At 38.1% G+C, this 14,263-nt stretch overlaps 2 protein-coding genes across 3 annotated transcripts in view; one reads left to right on the top strand and one right to left on the bottom strand.

Annotated features, from left to right (window-relative positions):
- Positions 1 to 2,832: 2,832 nt before the first annotated feature.
- Positions 2,833 to 5,308, bottom strand: LOC121699645 (complement factor B-like). The gene is made up of 4 exons (XM_042081949.1): positions 5,123 to 5,308; positions 4,852 to 4,984; positions 3,457 to 3,506; positions 2,833 to 3,275 (listed from the first exon to the last, which is right to left on the bottom strand). Exons 1-4 carry the CDS (start codon positions 5,276 to 5,278, stop codon positions 3,120 to 3,122), a joined length of 495 nt encoding a protein of 164 aa, XP_041937883.1. The 5' UTR covers positions 5,279 to 5,308; the 3' UTR covers positions 2,833 to 3,119.
- A 4,835-nt stretch (positions 5,309 to 10,143) lies between these two features.
- Positions 10,144 to 14,263, top strand: part of LOC121699644 (deoxycytidylate deaminase-like) — a 29,393-nt gene continuing 25,273 nt past the window's right edge. Inside the window, exon 1 of one of the 2 annotated variants that reach the window (XM_042081947.1) lies at positions 10,144 to 10,162. Coding sequence is in view for 1 of the 2 variants with exons in the window: in XM_042081946.1 (XP_041937880.1) it covers positions 11,285 to 11,314 (30 nt within the window). In the remaining variant the exon portion in view is untranslated. Of the gene's footprint in view, positions 10,163 to 11,278; positions 11,315 to 14,263 lie in introns of those variants that run through there. The other variant, XM_042081946.1, reaches the window with a different exon arrangement.

The following is a 14,263-nucleotide window of genomic DNA, read 5'->3' as shown; positions in this document are numbered from 1 at the left end:
ACACAGTTGATGTAGTGAATTAGTAGACCTGTTCCAAGACATTGAAGACAACATACATGTCATATGTACATGTAAGTAATTAACTGGTACACTTAATAGGTTTATTCCACTGTATCAAAGAGTAACAAGGTTGTAGCAGCACAGCTGTTACAAGGATACAAGGAAGTTTATTGTCACATGCATATAGTTACTGGAAGTAAGAAATGCAGTGAAATTATGTCTGGTGTCAGCCTATTTGTGCATTTATGGGGGGGGGGGGGGGGGTGCAGTAGAATAGGGGTTTAGTAGATTAAGTGGCAAGGGCTGCATAAGAAAGGTGGGGGAGGATTGGGATTGGGGGGGCACCAACAAGGAGCACCCAAGAGCAAAAAAACATGTACACTGAAGACAGTGAGGCCTTGACTGGAGCTAAGAATGGCTTGTATATCAAATCTATCATGACCAGATTTACCCCATCCAGCAGGTCTCAGGTCAGCTCTTTGCCTCTGATGAAAATGTAGGCCAATTGGCAGAGTTTTGTAAAAGCACTCAGTATTAAAATGTAACAACTAAGCTTATATGTAGGTACCCACAAATACATAATGCAAGTACAATGATAGGCTGACAAACTCGATATCTGATGCAACTATGCCAACATTATGTGCTTGCTTTTCAAATTCCTTACCCTCGTCATATCTCTTTTTACCATGTTGAACGGTCACGTTTCACGTTGAAAGACGCCTCATGAAGATGCTCTTTTGTCTGCTTCTGACAGAAGAACCACTTATCTGTGCTGGCAGTATTTGCTGCTGAACGAGTCTCACTAGTAGGACTTGACACAGTTGCAGGTGCTGGTCCAGGTCCATAAGATGGTCTACCATTCTGAAGAATCACATGCTTAGCAGAGGCTCACTGTTACAGCTGGGTTTGTTGCAGTTCCTATGCCAAACTGCTTTGTTTTGTTGCAAATCATCTGCACTATAATGCTATTGCTGGCTGATCTGTGGTAATCACCATCTCCGTACTCTCCTCTCTCATGGACAAAAAACAGAAATTTGGCATATATGTCTCTAGTGGATCATTAACCCGTCCACACATATCTACCTTTTGACACTGGATACATAGCCCAACATCTGTTTCTTGTGTTGCTGTAGAGCAGTGTCATCACCTATGACTAACACAAAGAAACACCTCAGCATATAACCTGTGCCCCCATTAACTATGAAAGTGTGCTTGCTCAAATGTAGTAGGCTAGAGGATCAGTTATTCTATATTCTACATTTTATTCTATATCTTGCTGCCAGTTTTCAATGACCAACTGGCACTACTAGTCTCTCACTCCCCAGCTTATTATATATTATGCATTCTATAACTGCCAGCTATCAACAGGCAACTAGTCTCTCTCTCTCTCTCTCTCTCTGTCACACACACACACGCCTGTCTGTTTGTCTTTCTGATCCTTTTACCCTCTCTTTTCTTTACCCTCACATATGGAAGGCCTACAGACTTCAGCTGATGCTGATGCTATGCAAAAGTCTGTTAAACCTGATTTCACAGAGATCTCTGCACTTTGTGCTCTGAAATTCCTTTCAAATGGGTGTAATCTGGAGTAGCTGGCTGAGCAGGCTACACTCAAGCGCACTAATAAGCATGAATTGATATGTTGAGCATTTTAGGCATAATTTCTTGCTAAAGTGATCACTCATCACCCTAATAATTGTTTTATAATGTTATATTGTGTATGTGGCACACTTTTTACCTATGCTACAATACCACAAAGGTTTATGGACAAAACACCAAATTTGACCTTTGATTAGGGTCACTCAAACTCAAGAATGGAAAAAATGGAGACATATTTTGTTTTACTCTTAAAGCTGCAGTTGGCAAGTCTGACAGATTGAATAAGCTTAGCCAAAATGTTGAATGTTTACAACTCTCATGCCCCTCCCTCACTACCACCAAGCACCCTCTCATCGAGTTTGTGCTCATCAGTGTACACCAGACTGTGATTGACCGTCAGATCTCACACAGCCCTGCTCTGATTGGACCAGAAGAACCGGGAGCTGTGGATTTTTGCAAAACAAATAACAGTCGTGGAGGTAGAGGTGCGTTTTTTTTTTTTTTCTAAAACCGGCTGATGATGTTCTGTCGGAGTGTCTGTTTCAGTGAGTATGATCAAAGAAATCTTGGCAACTGCAGCTTTAAGTGGGTATTTGACCAACCCCCCACTACCCGACCCAGCCCCCCTCCTGTAACTCCTATTCCCATTAGTAATTAATTTCAAAGTTTGATCAGCTGAGCAATCCCGAGACTCATCTGAACTCTGATCTGCCACCACGTGCTCTGCATACACACACCACGTGCTCTGCATACACAAAGCCACAATTCAGGCCATGGTATACAGCCTTGTTTCTTAGGGATTTGTAAGAATGATCTAAGTATGTATGTGTATATAAAACAACAACTTTGGCCAAACAATGTTGTAAATTAAAAACACGGACTTACTAAATTATGGATACGGTAGGCTTACTTCATTTACCACTTCTATTACTATATACTACTTCAAACAATTATTCAATCAATAGCCAAATGGATATACAGTATACAAAACCATTGTTGGCTTTGAAATAAGACATGTTGACGAGACTAGGGGACATACCAGGCTTTTCAAAGTGGACTCTTCCCTACCGTAGAAAGGAAAGGGTTGTAGAGCACGGGCCAATTAGAAAAGCGTTTATTTACTGCTCTCATGTATTATGCTTTCTGATTGGTTAACATTGGTGCATTTATCTACAGTAGCAATACACCTGGAAGATGCCTAAAGACCAATCACAGTGAAGCCAACTATGTATGTACATTATATAAAATATATTTTAATTCATTCATTCATTCATTTATTTTTATAGAAGAATTGAAAAGTGTATGGCTTACTCCTGTAAATTACATGGTTCATGATGGATGCAAACAGTCAAATTCAAAATGTAATCTTTATAGTTTTTTTGCACAATGTTTTCAGGTTAGCACAATATTGAATGTGTTTTAAATACACTAAAAGCATACATTTCCTTTATATCAAATCAATTAAAAGTTAAATTGACACTGTAGACAGAAATTGTTTTGGAAAATATGAGGTCATAGTTTCAGTTTAGAAATGTTACTCCATCCTTCACGTTGTCCTTCAAGAACTGCCGTACTTGTACTTTAAAGAGGCTGATGTGATAGTCTCTGTGTGTTGCACTGGATTTTTCTGAGCCCCCTGTGCAAATGTCCTGCACACCCCAACTGATAACTCCAACCTTCAGGAAGAAATGAATGAGTTAATAGCAGGGTAAAGGAGGCCAAATCCTCTAAATGATTTCCCCTCCACACACACACACACAGACAGAGAGAGAGAGAGAGATACTCACATTCACATGTCTATGAGTTGCTGACCCAGTTTTTCTGGAACTGGAAATCATGAACAATTTTTTTTCTTACCTGAATTGAGCGGCTGTTCCTTTCAAGAAACAAAGCACCACCAGACTCTCCTGTACATAAATAAAACATTCAAAGAATGTTTTTCAAGAACTTTCGACATACTGTATTTTACTGATTTCTCAGTAAGTAGGAGTGAACGTTCGTTCGTTGATGTTCCAAAACAAATAGCATAGTCGTGTTTTATTTGCCCTTTTGTAAAATCCCATTGATTTCTTTTGGAAGACTCATTACTCCTTGATGTTACTGTGCTACCGGAAACGGAAAGGAGGTCTGTTTATATTTGGTTGTAGTCTTTCCGCGAGACCTTCTTTTACTGTCTATGCTTCAAACTCAAATATTGAGCGGAAGTTTATATGTGGTTGTGAGGTATCTGAAAAAATAGTTCCACAATAGCAAATAACACAGATTGAAATCATACATTGCGCCGATATATTTGTTTTTAATAAACAACAAACACCGCTAACCACTCGGTGAGTTGCACAGTTTTGAAAATGAACATTAAGGGTTGTTTTAAGGGCATGTTTGTGCACGCCCATAGCCAGCCACTCTGAAACAGTCTAAGGCTATTCAAAACGAGCCAGAAAGTGGAGACAGGACCCATCGTCAAAATTTCAGTGTCCACCACTCTAGTTCATCAAAAACAAACCAGAAAAGGGACTCCGTGCTAAATACCGGAATTATCCTTTAAAGAAATGTAGACATTACAAAGATGGTCATTACAAAGAGTTATTTTGAGTTTCTCTTGTAAATTGACCTATGAGGTCAACCGCCTTAGGGAGTCTGAGTAATAACAGCCTTCTTATAATTAACTTTCTTTATCATGATAGTTCTTTTTTACGTTCATGTTATGTAATCCATTAAGAATACCCAATTTAGTCCTATAAATAATGGTAAGACTTTGTTTACGACAGATTTGTTGCTCTCGTGCTCACCTAGGATGCTTGTGTGTTAGTAACCTGGTCTGGCGTTGTGAATAAAGCTTTGTACTCTTTGTGCAACAATAATACTATCCTCCAAAACCCAACTTTAGGATCAGTAGTTGCCAAATGCCAGATGGAAAAACCTTTAAGCCTAGATTTTTAGGGTTGATATATTTCTAAGCATTTAGGGTTGATATATTTCTAAGGTTCATTGGGAGAGTTTTCCAAAGTCTTAGTGCAACCATGGAAAATGTGCAGTCTCCTTTTTGTTTGAGTTGCACTAATGGTTAGATTAATTTGTTTAGATCCAGTGAAATTGCTATTTCAACACCACGCCATGATTTTGTTCCTCTATTGAAATGGGAGAAGATTGCAAGGACGCATCACAATAATCAATATTGTCTGAACCTGCTTCACAAATGTTTTGTGCTTCATTTAGGAAAAAAAACATAATGCGATTAAATATTTTGCAAACCTTTACAAGCAGCATCATCAGTCTGGGGATCAATCCCCCCAGTACACAGGAATATGTCAGTCACAACGTCTGTGTATTTAGCTTTAGGGGATACACCATTAGCATTTATGGCCATTTCAAAGCAGGACTTCTTCTACAAAGCAAACCCAGAGATCTCTCAGTCACAGTGTGTAATTGTTAGAGCTAACACATTTTAGCAAGCACACAATAATTCAAGCCTCAAGTGATGACCCTGGACATTTGTGAAACATAAATGTGAACATGGACTTACCTGATGCATTCCTTGCTTGATCAAGGCATGTTTCATTTTCCTTTCTTTTGACAGAAATATTGCTTGCACATGGTCTTTATTCAACAATATCTTCTCTGTTGGAGAAAAAACATAACATGTGTAGCGTGACTTCACAATATAGATAGATAGATACATACAGTGGGCATTGCTTTGATTTGGCCAGCTTCCCTTGCGGTCCGCGCACGGGATCACGCGACTTTAATTTGTATTTTTCCAGTGACGCTGCAACAACGCTGCAACAACCCAAACAACCGGCAGATGTCTCTTGTGGGCAGGGTGTCTCGTAAAAAGAAATGGAGCCTGGAAAACCCTACACAGACTTCACTTCAGACTTTAGCAGACTGGTTTAGAAATAATTTAATAGTCAGAAATATGCCTGCCCTAATAAAGAAATATTTGGTTAACTGCGAGTGAATCCCGTTTGCAGCCGTAGAAGAAACGCAGGACAAATGAAACATTCCGGTTTTCTCCGAGTGCAACGATGACAGACAGACATCATTTGGACAAAATATAGAGCATATTAACTTCCGTTGCTCAGCCAAATGCCTTCCTGTTACGTCCTCGTATGTGTCTCTCGTATGTGTCTCTCGTATGAAAATTCCTGACACTTCCCACCTGAAGAATTAACGCAAGGCTTTGTCGGGTCTTCAGCCCCGAATGTTTAAAATGTATATAGCCCTGAATATCATTTTAAAAGTAGTCTGACAAAGCTTATTGTTTTGTGACACAGCTAAACACTGGTACCTCATAGAACGTCTCTATAACATAGCCTAGGTGGTCGCAACTCACAAAAGTAAAGCAGATAGAAAGAACTCACAAAATCTAGCCTACATCACGCAGACAGCTTCATGCGCAGGGGAGATAGATAGATAGATAGATAGATAGATAGATAGATAGATACTTTATTGATCCCCAGGGAAAATTCAAGGGAACAGGTGCGCGCACAGGTGTTTTATGATTGTTGGCTTCTGATGGTATCTTGCTAATTCACTGAAGAAAGACTTATGATTATGGATAGAAAGAACATTCTGAAAAGGAAAGGAGTAAGGCAATGAGGAGCAATGCTATGTTGCTGTATCAGCAGATGAGAAGGACCAGTGGGGTATACTACGAAGCACGTTAGACATATCTAGGCTATGTAGACATATCGAGGCTTGACAAAGCCTTGACTCAGGGGTATACGTTAAGTGATACTACGATTGCAGTTATGTGATATATTTGTCAAACTAGGCTTTCAGCTCAGATCTGTTCGCGTTCTCGGTGTTGGGATGACTTTGGCCAATCGTGTAACGTGGAGACGCACAAGACCGCCTCTATTTAAAAACAATTACTTCCGCATTCATGAGCGATTGCTTAATCTACACTGCGGTCATTTTTTGTGTCTAACCTATAACATCAAATAAATCAATTGTCATCAGTTGTTGTATGGTATGCACGTCCATAGTGGGATATTTTGCACGCACAGCACTATTAAAGCGCATTCGAGATCCAAAATGTTAGTAGAGGCGGAGCTCCACCTGTAAGATATATGACAGAATCCTACACGAGTGATAACTTCGTTTTTAAGACAATTGATTGGTCAGTGTGCGGTAGATTACACAATTTGAGCTATAACTTAGCACATAACCTCCTCCCGACCAGGTTTGGTTGACCGCATAAGATGCCATGGTGATATAGCGAAACTAAAACAGATTCACTTTGGTGTCACAGCATAGCCTGGCTTTGAGCGCAACATACCTCGCTAACCCACTAATCGAGATTCGTAGTACACCCCACTGAGAGTGCCACCGACGACGTGACCGCCTCATAGGCTCACAGGTTGGTGAAGGAGAAAGCTACATCTAGCTGAGCCCAGTGACTATGCTTTTGTGAGAAGGCACACCATTCATAGGCCTAAGAATATCCCTGGCAGACCTTTACAAAAAATATGATACCATACACGCCTTTTACACCAGTGTAGGATATGGCAAAGTTTGAGAACCACTGCCTCCACTTTCTGTCGGCTAATGCGCGCTTCTGGATGGATAGGCTATATCTCGTTTTTTTCACGGCGTGATGTCAACACGAAATATCATTTCTGTTTATAAAAACAAAGGAAAGTGTTTTTCCTTTTAGTTTGGGTTAACGCAATTAACCTTCTGAGTTACGTAAACTGTTCAGGAGTCAAACGACGGATCATGCGTAATTTAGGCGTAGTGTAGGTGACTGAAAGTGCACAAAAAGTATGCAACATAACTATACTTTGCTATCGTTTTAACCAGCCTGTTGTCCATAGCCTGTCGAGAGTGGTGCCGGAACGATTTTAAGGCTATTTTGCATAGGCTACTCAATGGTGCTATTTCATACGCATTATAGCGACCCCCACTCACTGGGGTTAGGTGGAAGGTGTTAATAGATGATTGGCGTAGCCTACAGTGGACTAGGGCTGTCAAAATTGCTGTCAAAATTGCAAAAATGACGTTTGAATATCCCCTCTAAAATAAACACATGTATTCGAATATATTGGAATATCTAGGCTGTATTATTTGCATATTATGTCAGTGATGCGCATCATGTCATCCGTTTTTAACTTTTTGGAAACTTTTGCATTAACTGAAAGAAGATAAATATTTTTCGTTAGTTTTGGAAGTTTATTTTTACGTAGCCTACAATGGCCAGTTCCGACAAAGCCGAAATTACTTTTTTTTTAAACAATGAGTGAGCAGGTTTGTATGGTTATATTGCTTGACAGGGGGGATCCCAAGCAGCTTTCAGCCATAAGGCTACTTTGAGAACATTTCCTAATTCACCCGACACTGATATTCAAAATGTTGAAACTATTTCGGCATAGCCTATAAGCAGTTTAATTAAAAAACTTTGACAATCCCTATATGACCGCTTCGGTCATAATAAGTAATGGCAGAAGTAGCGAATAGAAACACTTAGGGTGTCTTCGCAGCCTTGCTTTGTTAAATTCTTAGAAGAAAGAGGTAGAAACCCGTAGGATGCCTTTGCAGCTATATGCTGCTAGGCCCCCCAGTAATAATTCATAGAAGAAAAGGTAGAAACACCAAAGGTGCCGCCTTTGTAGCTTTGCTGTTAGGCCCCCAAATGAGGTGAACAGGAGGAGCTCTTCAAATATCTAAAGTATGCAATGCAGCCTGGGGTTATGGAAATATGTAAATGCAATAATGAATTCACCCAGCTTTCATTCCTCCAAAACCACACATGTTGACTTCCTTTAAAACATGTGACATGTATCTACCATAGAGGTTGTTGGTATTCCTTTAAAACATGTGACATGTATCTACCATAGAGGTTGTTGGTATTCCTTTAAAACATGTGACATGTATCTACCATAGAGGTCGTTGGTATTCCTTTAAAACATGTGACATGTATCTACCATAGAGGTCGTTGGTATTCCTTTAAAACATGTGACATGTATCTACCATAGAGGTCGTTGGTATTCCTTTAAAACATGTGACATGTATCTACCATAGAGGTTGTTGGTATTCCTTTAAAACATGTGACATGTATCTACCATAGAGGTTGTTGGTATTCCTTTAAAACATGTGACATGTATCTACCATAGAGGTTGTTGGTATTCCTTTAAAACATGTGACATGTATCTACCATAGAGGTCGTTGGTATTCCTTTTTACAAGTTTCGTTTCGTTTCCTAAGCCACAATAAGACAATTATCATCAGTCATGCGACATGTAGTTGGATGTGTCCTAAACTAATTAATGCAATGCAGTGTCTCACGCATCTCACATAAAGTTCAATAGCCTATCCATAAATGCATGGTCCAAAATAAATAATATATACCTATGCAATATTAAACCATGGAGAGGGCTGGAATATAAAAGATATCATGATCATTTTGCCAACAGTGACATAGAACCACATTTGTTTAGTTTATAACTTATTTTATAACTTGAACCAACACACTTTTCCACAATATTCTATTTTTTTAGATGCATCTGTTTATCTCAAGAGTATGGCCATATTTACCGACACCGAGGTCATGTCCTTGGTATTTCTTTCTTAAAGTTTCATTTCATTTACTAAGTAAAAATAACCAACGAGACACATAGTTGCAGTGACTTCTGACAGTCAAAACGACAGTAGAGTCGACTTGGCTATTTGAAAAATCCTGGCTAGGGCCTTTTATGTGACATCTAATAGCCTACTATGTTTATTATGGTTGTGATTTCATCTCTCAAGAAAGGAAACCATTTAGACAAAGATCCAGGAACTTCAAAAGAACCCCCACTCTACCCAACCCAACCCAACCCTACCCACATCAATAAGCTGTGATCATTTACAATGCAAAAAAGAAAACACATTGGACTTCCTTGTCTGCCTAGTTTGAATGAGGGTGAGTCAGAGTTGCAGTTGGACTACCCTCTCACTGCAGGGGAGGGGCAGGTGTCACATTCCCACAAATCATTACGTATAATTATAAGTATGTATACTCTTTTGATCCTGTGAGGGAAATTTGGTCTCTGCATTTATCCCAATCTGTGAATTTGTAAAACACACACAGCACACAGTGTACACACATTGAGGTGAAGCACACACTAATCCCGACCCAGTGAGCTGCCTGCTACAACGGCGCTCGGGTAGCAGTGAGGGGTTAGGTGCCTTGCTCAAGGGCACTTCAGCCGCTTCCTACTGGTCGGGGTTCGAACCGGCAACCTAGTCCGAAGTGCTAACCAGTAGGCCACAGCTGCCCCCAAATCATAGTTGGATTGATGAGACTGTGTGTGTATGCAAATGCTACAACGCATAAACACTCTCGGGGACAATAAAGTTACCTTGACCGTGACACATATACATGTCCACTAAGGTGTGTATAAAGTAAAATCCAACCAAAAAACTCATAACTTGGTGGAGGTTCCTTCCTGCAGTCTACGACACCCTCTCATCATGCTGATATAATACAAGGTTATTAGTGTATGTGTAATGTAGTGTAATGCGTCTTTGCAGTGAAAGATGGAGTGATGTTGAGGAGTCAAGAGGAGTCACTGAGAGTGAGGTAGGCCCGGTGAAATTTTCCCCAAAAGTTTTTGCTTTCATGCTTTTATATTTATATTTATTGTCATTATTGTGATCATTATCAAACTATCAAAAACAGTTGGTTTTCTATTGTTTAGTGTTTAGTTGGTGATAAATTAGTATACCATATATATTTACAGGTGCATCTTATAATAAAAAATATTATAAGATGCACCTGTAAATATATGACATGATATTGACTATCATGGAAAATGTCACTTTTCCACGTAATTTATTTTAAAAAGTGAAACTTTCATGTAATCTAGATTAATTACACATAAAGTGAAATATTTTAAGCCCTGTTTTTGTTTTAATCTTGATTATTCTAATTTTGATGATTACAGTTTTGCAGTGTTTTGCAGATTGCAGTACAGCTCATGGAAATCAAAAATCCAGTATCTCAAAATATTAGAATAAAGAATGTATAATACTGAAATAAAATAGAGCTCTAAATAGCTAATTAGTCAAAATAGCAGCAATGGTTTCCTGAGCCTTTAACTCTGGAATTTCTGGATATCGGTCTTTAAATTAGTCTTGGCAGGGTAATAGACATTTCCACTATAAATATACTGTATATTTTTTAGATGCACCTGTATAGCTTACATATTTCTGAGTCTGACATCTTGATGCTTGATGCTCTGATTGTAATTTTGGTTAAACCAAAATGTGAAACTACTCCAGCAGTGACTAAAGATTGTTAACTATAAATGTAAATTATTTTTTTGTAAATGAAACTAAAACAACAGGATAAACAGGTACAGTTTATTTCCGCATGCATTCACTCTACAGTGGCATGACCAGATGTGTGTGAGCTGTCTGCGGATCAATTTCAATCATGCATTTAGAAAAAATCAAAAATCACGATTGGTGGGCACAGGGCCTAAAGGTGTAGGTTTTTAATTCTAATATACGATTCTGTTCCGGAACAATTAAAGAGGGAACATGTCCACTAAGGTGTGTATAAAGTAAAATCCAACCAAAAAACTCATAACTTGGAGGAGGTTCCTTCCTGCAGTCTACGACACACCCTCTCATCATGCTGATATAATACAAGGTTATTAGTGTATGTGTAATGTAGTGTAATGCGTCTTTGCAGTGAAAGATGGAGTCAAGAGGAGTCACTGAGAGTGAGGTAGGCCCGGTGAAATTTTCCCCAAAAGTTTTTGCTTTCATGCTTTTATATTTATATTTATTGTCATTATTGTGATCATTATCAAACTATCAAAAACAGTTGGTTTTCTATTGTTTAGTGTTTAGTTGGTGATAAATTAGTATACCATATATATTTACAGGTGCATCTTATAATAAAAAATATTATAAGATGCACCTGTAAATATATGACATGATATTGACTATCATGGAAAATGTCACTTTTCCATGTAATTTATTTTAAAAAGTGAAACTTTCATGTAATCTAGATTAATTACACATAAAGTGAAATATTTTAAGCCCTGTTTTTGTTTTAATCTTGATTATTCTAATTTTGATGATTACAGTTTTGCAGTGTTTTGCAGATTGCAGTACAGCTCATGGAAATCAAAAATCCAGTATCTCAAAATATTAGAATAAAGAATGTATAATACTGAAATAAAATAGAGCTCTAAATAGCTAATTAGTCAAAATAGCAGCAATGGTTTCCTGAGCCTTTAACTCTGGAATTTCTGGATATCGGTCTTTAAATTAGTCTTGGCAGGGTAATAGACATTTCCACTATAAATATACTGTATATTTTTTAGATGCACCTGTATAGCTTACATATTTCTGAGTCTGACATCTTGATGCTTGATGCTCTGATTGTAATTTTGGTTAAACCAAAATGTGAAACTACTCCAGCAGTGACTAAAGATTGTTAACTATAAATGTAAATTATTTTTTTGTAAATGAAACTAAAACAACAGGATAAACAGGTACAGTTTATTTCCGCATGCATTCACTCTACAGTGGCATGACCAGATGTGTGTGAGCTGTCTGCGGATCAATTTCAATCATGCATTTAGAAAAAATCAAAAATCACGATTGGTGGGCACAGGGCCTAAAGGTGTAGGTTTTTAATTCTAATATACGATTCTGTTCCGGAACAATTAAAGAGGGAACATTTGATATAGAACAATATTACCAGGTTAAATTTGTAATTAAGATTAGTACAAAATATTTTTTGACCTTCTCTGCCTCAAAACCCTCCATATTTCATATACTATATACAATATATATACAATACAATATAATATATTTACATTTAATATTCTTGGCAGGACTCCCTCTTATGTCATCTCATTTGTGTTTGGAACTGTTAGCTGTAAATGTTGTCATAGTGCATTTAGAGTAATAATTAAAAACAATATGCACATCTTCATTTATTTATCTACATACTAATTAATATTAATTGCATTTTGTTAACCTGACATTTGTTTGTTTGTCTGTTTGTTGCGTGGGAAAAACTACAACTGTCCACAATGATGGTTCAAAAATACAGTTATTGAACAAAGGAAAAATCCAATTAGCAAGAATCCATAGCAGAGGGTTCAGTTGGGCAGCACCATTGCAACAACCAACAGCAACTAACCAGTTCTTAGTGGGGTTTGGCACCATCTAGTGTAATTGTATGGGAATAACTTAAAGGTCACATTCACTGAGAAACCGTTTAATATTTGTTACTTTTGAAATACTATAGCTCATTCCAAGTTGCATATGCATGCTGCACGTGAAAATGATCTTCTACCCCCATTGCCCGCATTACAGGCCAATGAGTGTACAGTCACTAAATGTACACATAACCTATTTTTTTTTAGACCCCCCCATGGATGAAATTCTACTAAACTTGACATACCCCCAGAGAATGCCAGGTCAATCATACACATAAAATTTGGTGCAGTTATGAACATCTTAACTGAAGATAGGGGCGATTAAAGCAGAATAATATTGCATTTTCATTTTTTACCGGGGGGGTGCAAATCACAAATGAGTGATTATGGGCCAGATTGATGTGGGCCCTTGAGACCAACATACCATAAAAGATTCTTCATCCTCAGTGCCACGGTTCAGGTAGTTATTTAGTGGCCCCCGGGGACGACATTTTTCTGTAAAAGTCTAGTGGGGCTACATATCCACCAAATTTCATGTGTCCCGGGTATCGTTGACCAAAAATTCAGGAAGTAGATGACGGGGGGAAAAAAACAAAACTTTGACAATCCCTATATGACCGACAAAACCAGGTCTGACCCCATGGCTCCTTGACTGGCATTATCCAAAATATAGAAATTCATTAATTGACATAGTAAAGAGTTAAATTGTCCAAATTTGAATGCATGAAGTACAGTCTGAAAAACTATCACACAGAACAATGTATTTTACTACATTTTCTTTGAGTTGATTTGCATTTAATATGAGTAATCCTCTTGAAATTAGAGGTATATCCTAATTTGCATATTTAAATATTAAATTACAGATAACTTGTAATACACTTTTTTTCCATATTAATGTAAGTAATCAACTGGGGAAGTTTCATAGTGATATCTGCTATTTATTTTTTTTACCCTATTCACCTGTAGTGTCTCACCTTGTATTCAACACATTTAACAAGAAAGGGTTAATATACAAAATTGCCCAAGGGATATATCACTGGGCACCCCCCTAAATCTTAAAGAGGTACACCTAGTCTACAAGATTCTGCAAAAAAAAAAAAAAACTTTAACCAACAAAACCAGGTCTGACCCCATGGCTGCTGGACTTCTTGGGAATCTAATTAAGGTGCATGGTATCCTGAACAACAAGAAAAACCTGAACATTTTCAAAGGAAATCTGTCGATCTCTGACAAAACACTAAAAGTTGGTCATGATTGAATCATTCATCAGGTCAATGAACCAAAACAATCGTCCAGATCAAAACAAATATGGTTTACTGAACACAAAATCAAGTTTCGGCCATTGCCATCTCAGTCCCCTGATCTAAACTCCATAGAAAAAATAGTGGGGTGAGTCAAAGAGAAGAATGCACAAGTGTGGACCTAGGAATCTGGACGATCTGGGGAGATTTTGTAAAGACGAACGGTCTTAAATCTCTTGCTTTGTATTCTCCGACTTT

Source organism: Alosa sapidissima, chromosome 24, assembly GCF_018492685.1.
Source record: "Alosa sapidissima isolate fAloSap1 chromosome 24, fAloSap1.pri, whole genome shotgun sequence".
In the NCBI taxonomy this organism is placed as follows: Eukaryota; Metazoa; Chordata; class Actinopteri; order Clupeiformes; family Clupeidae; genus Alosa; species Alosa sapidissima.
Note: the sequence above shows the minus strand (reverse complement) of the source record. Positions and strands in the feature narration are given on the sequence as shown.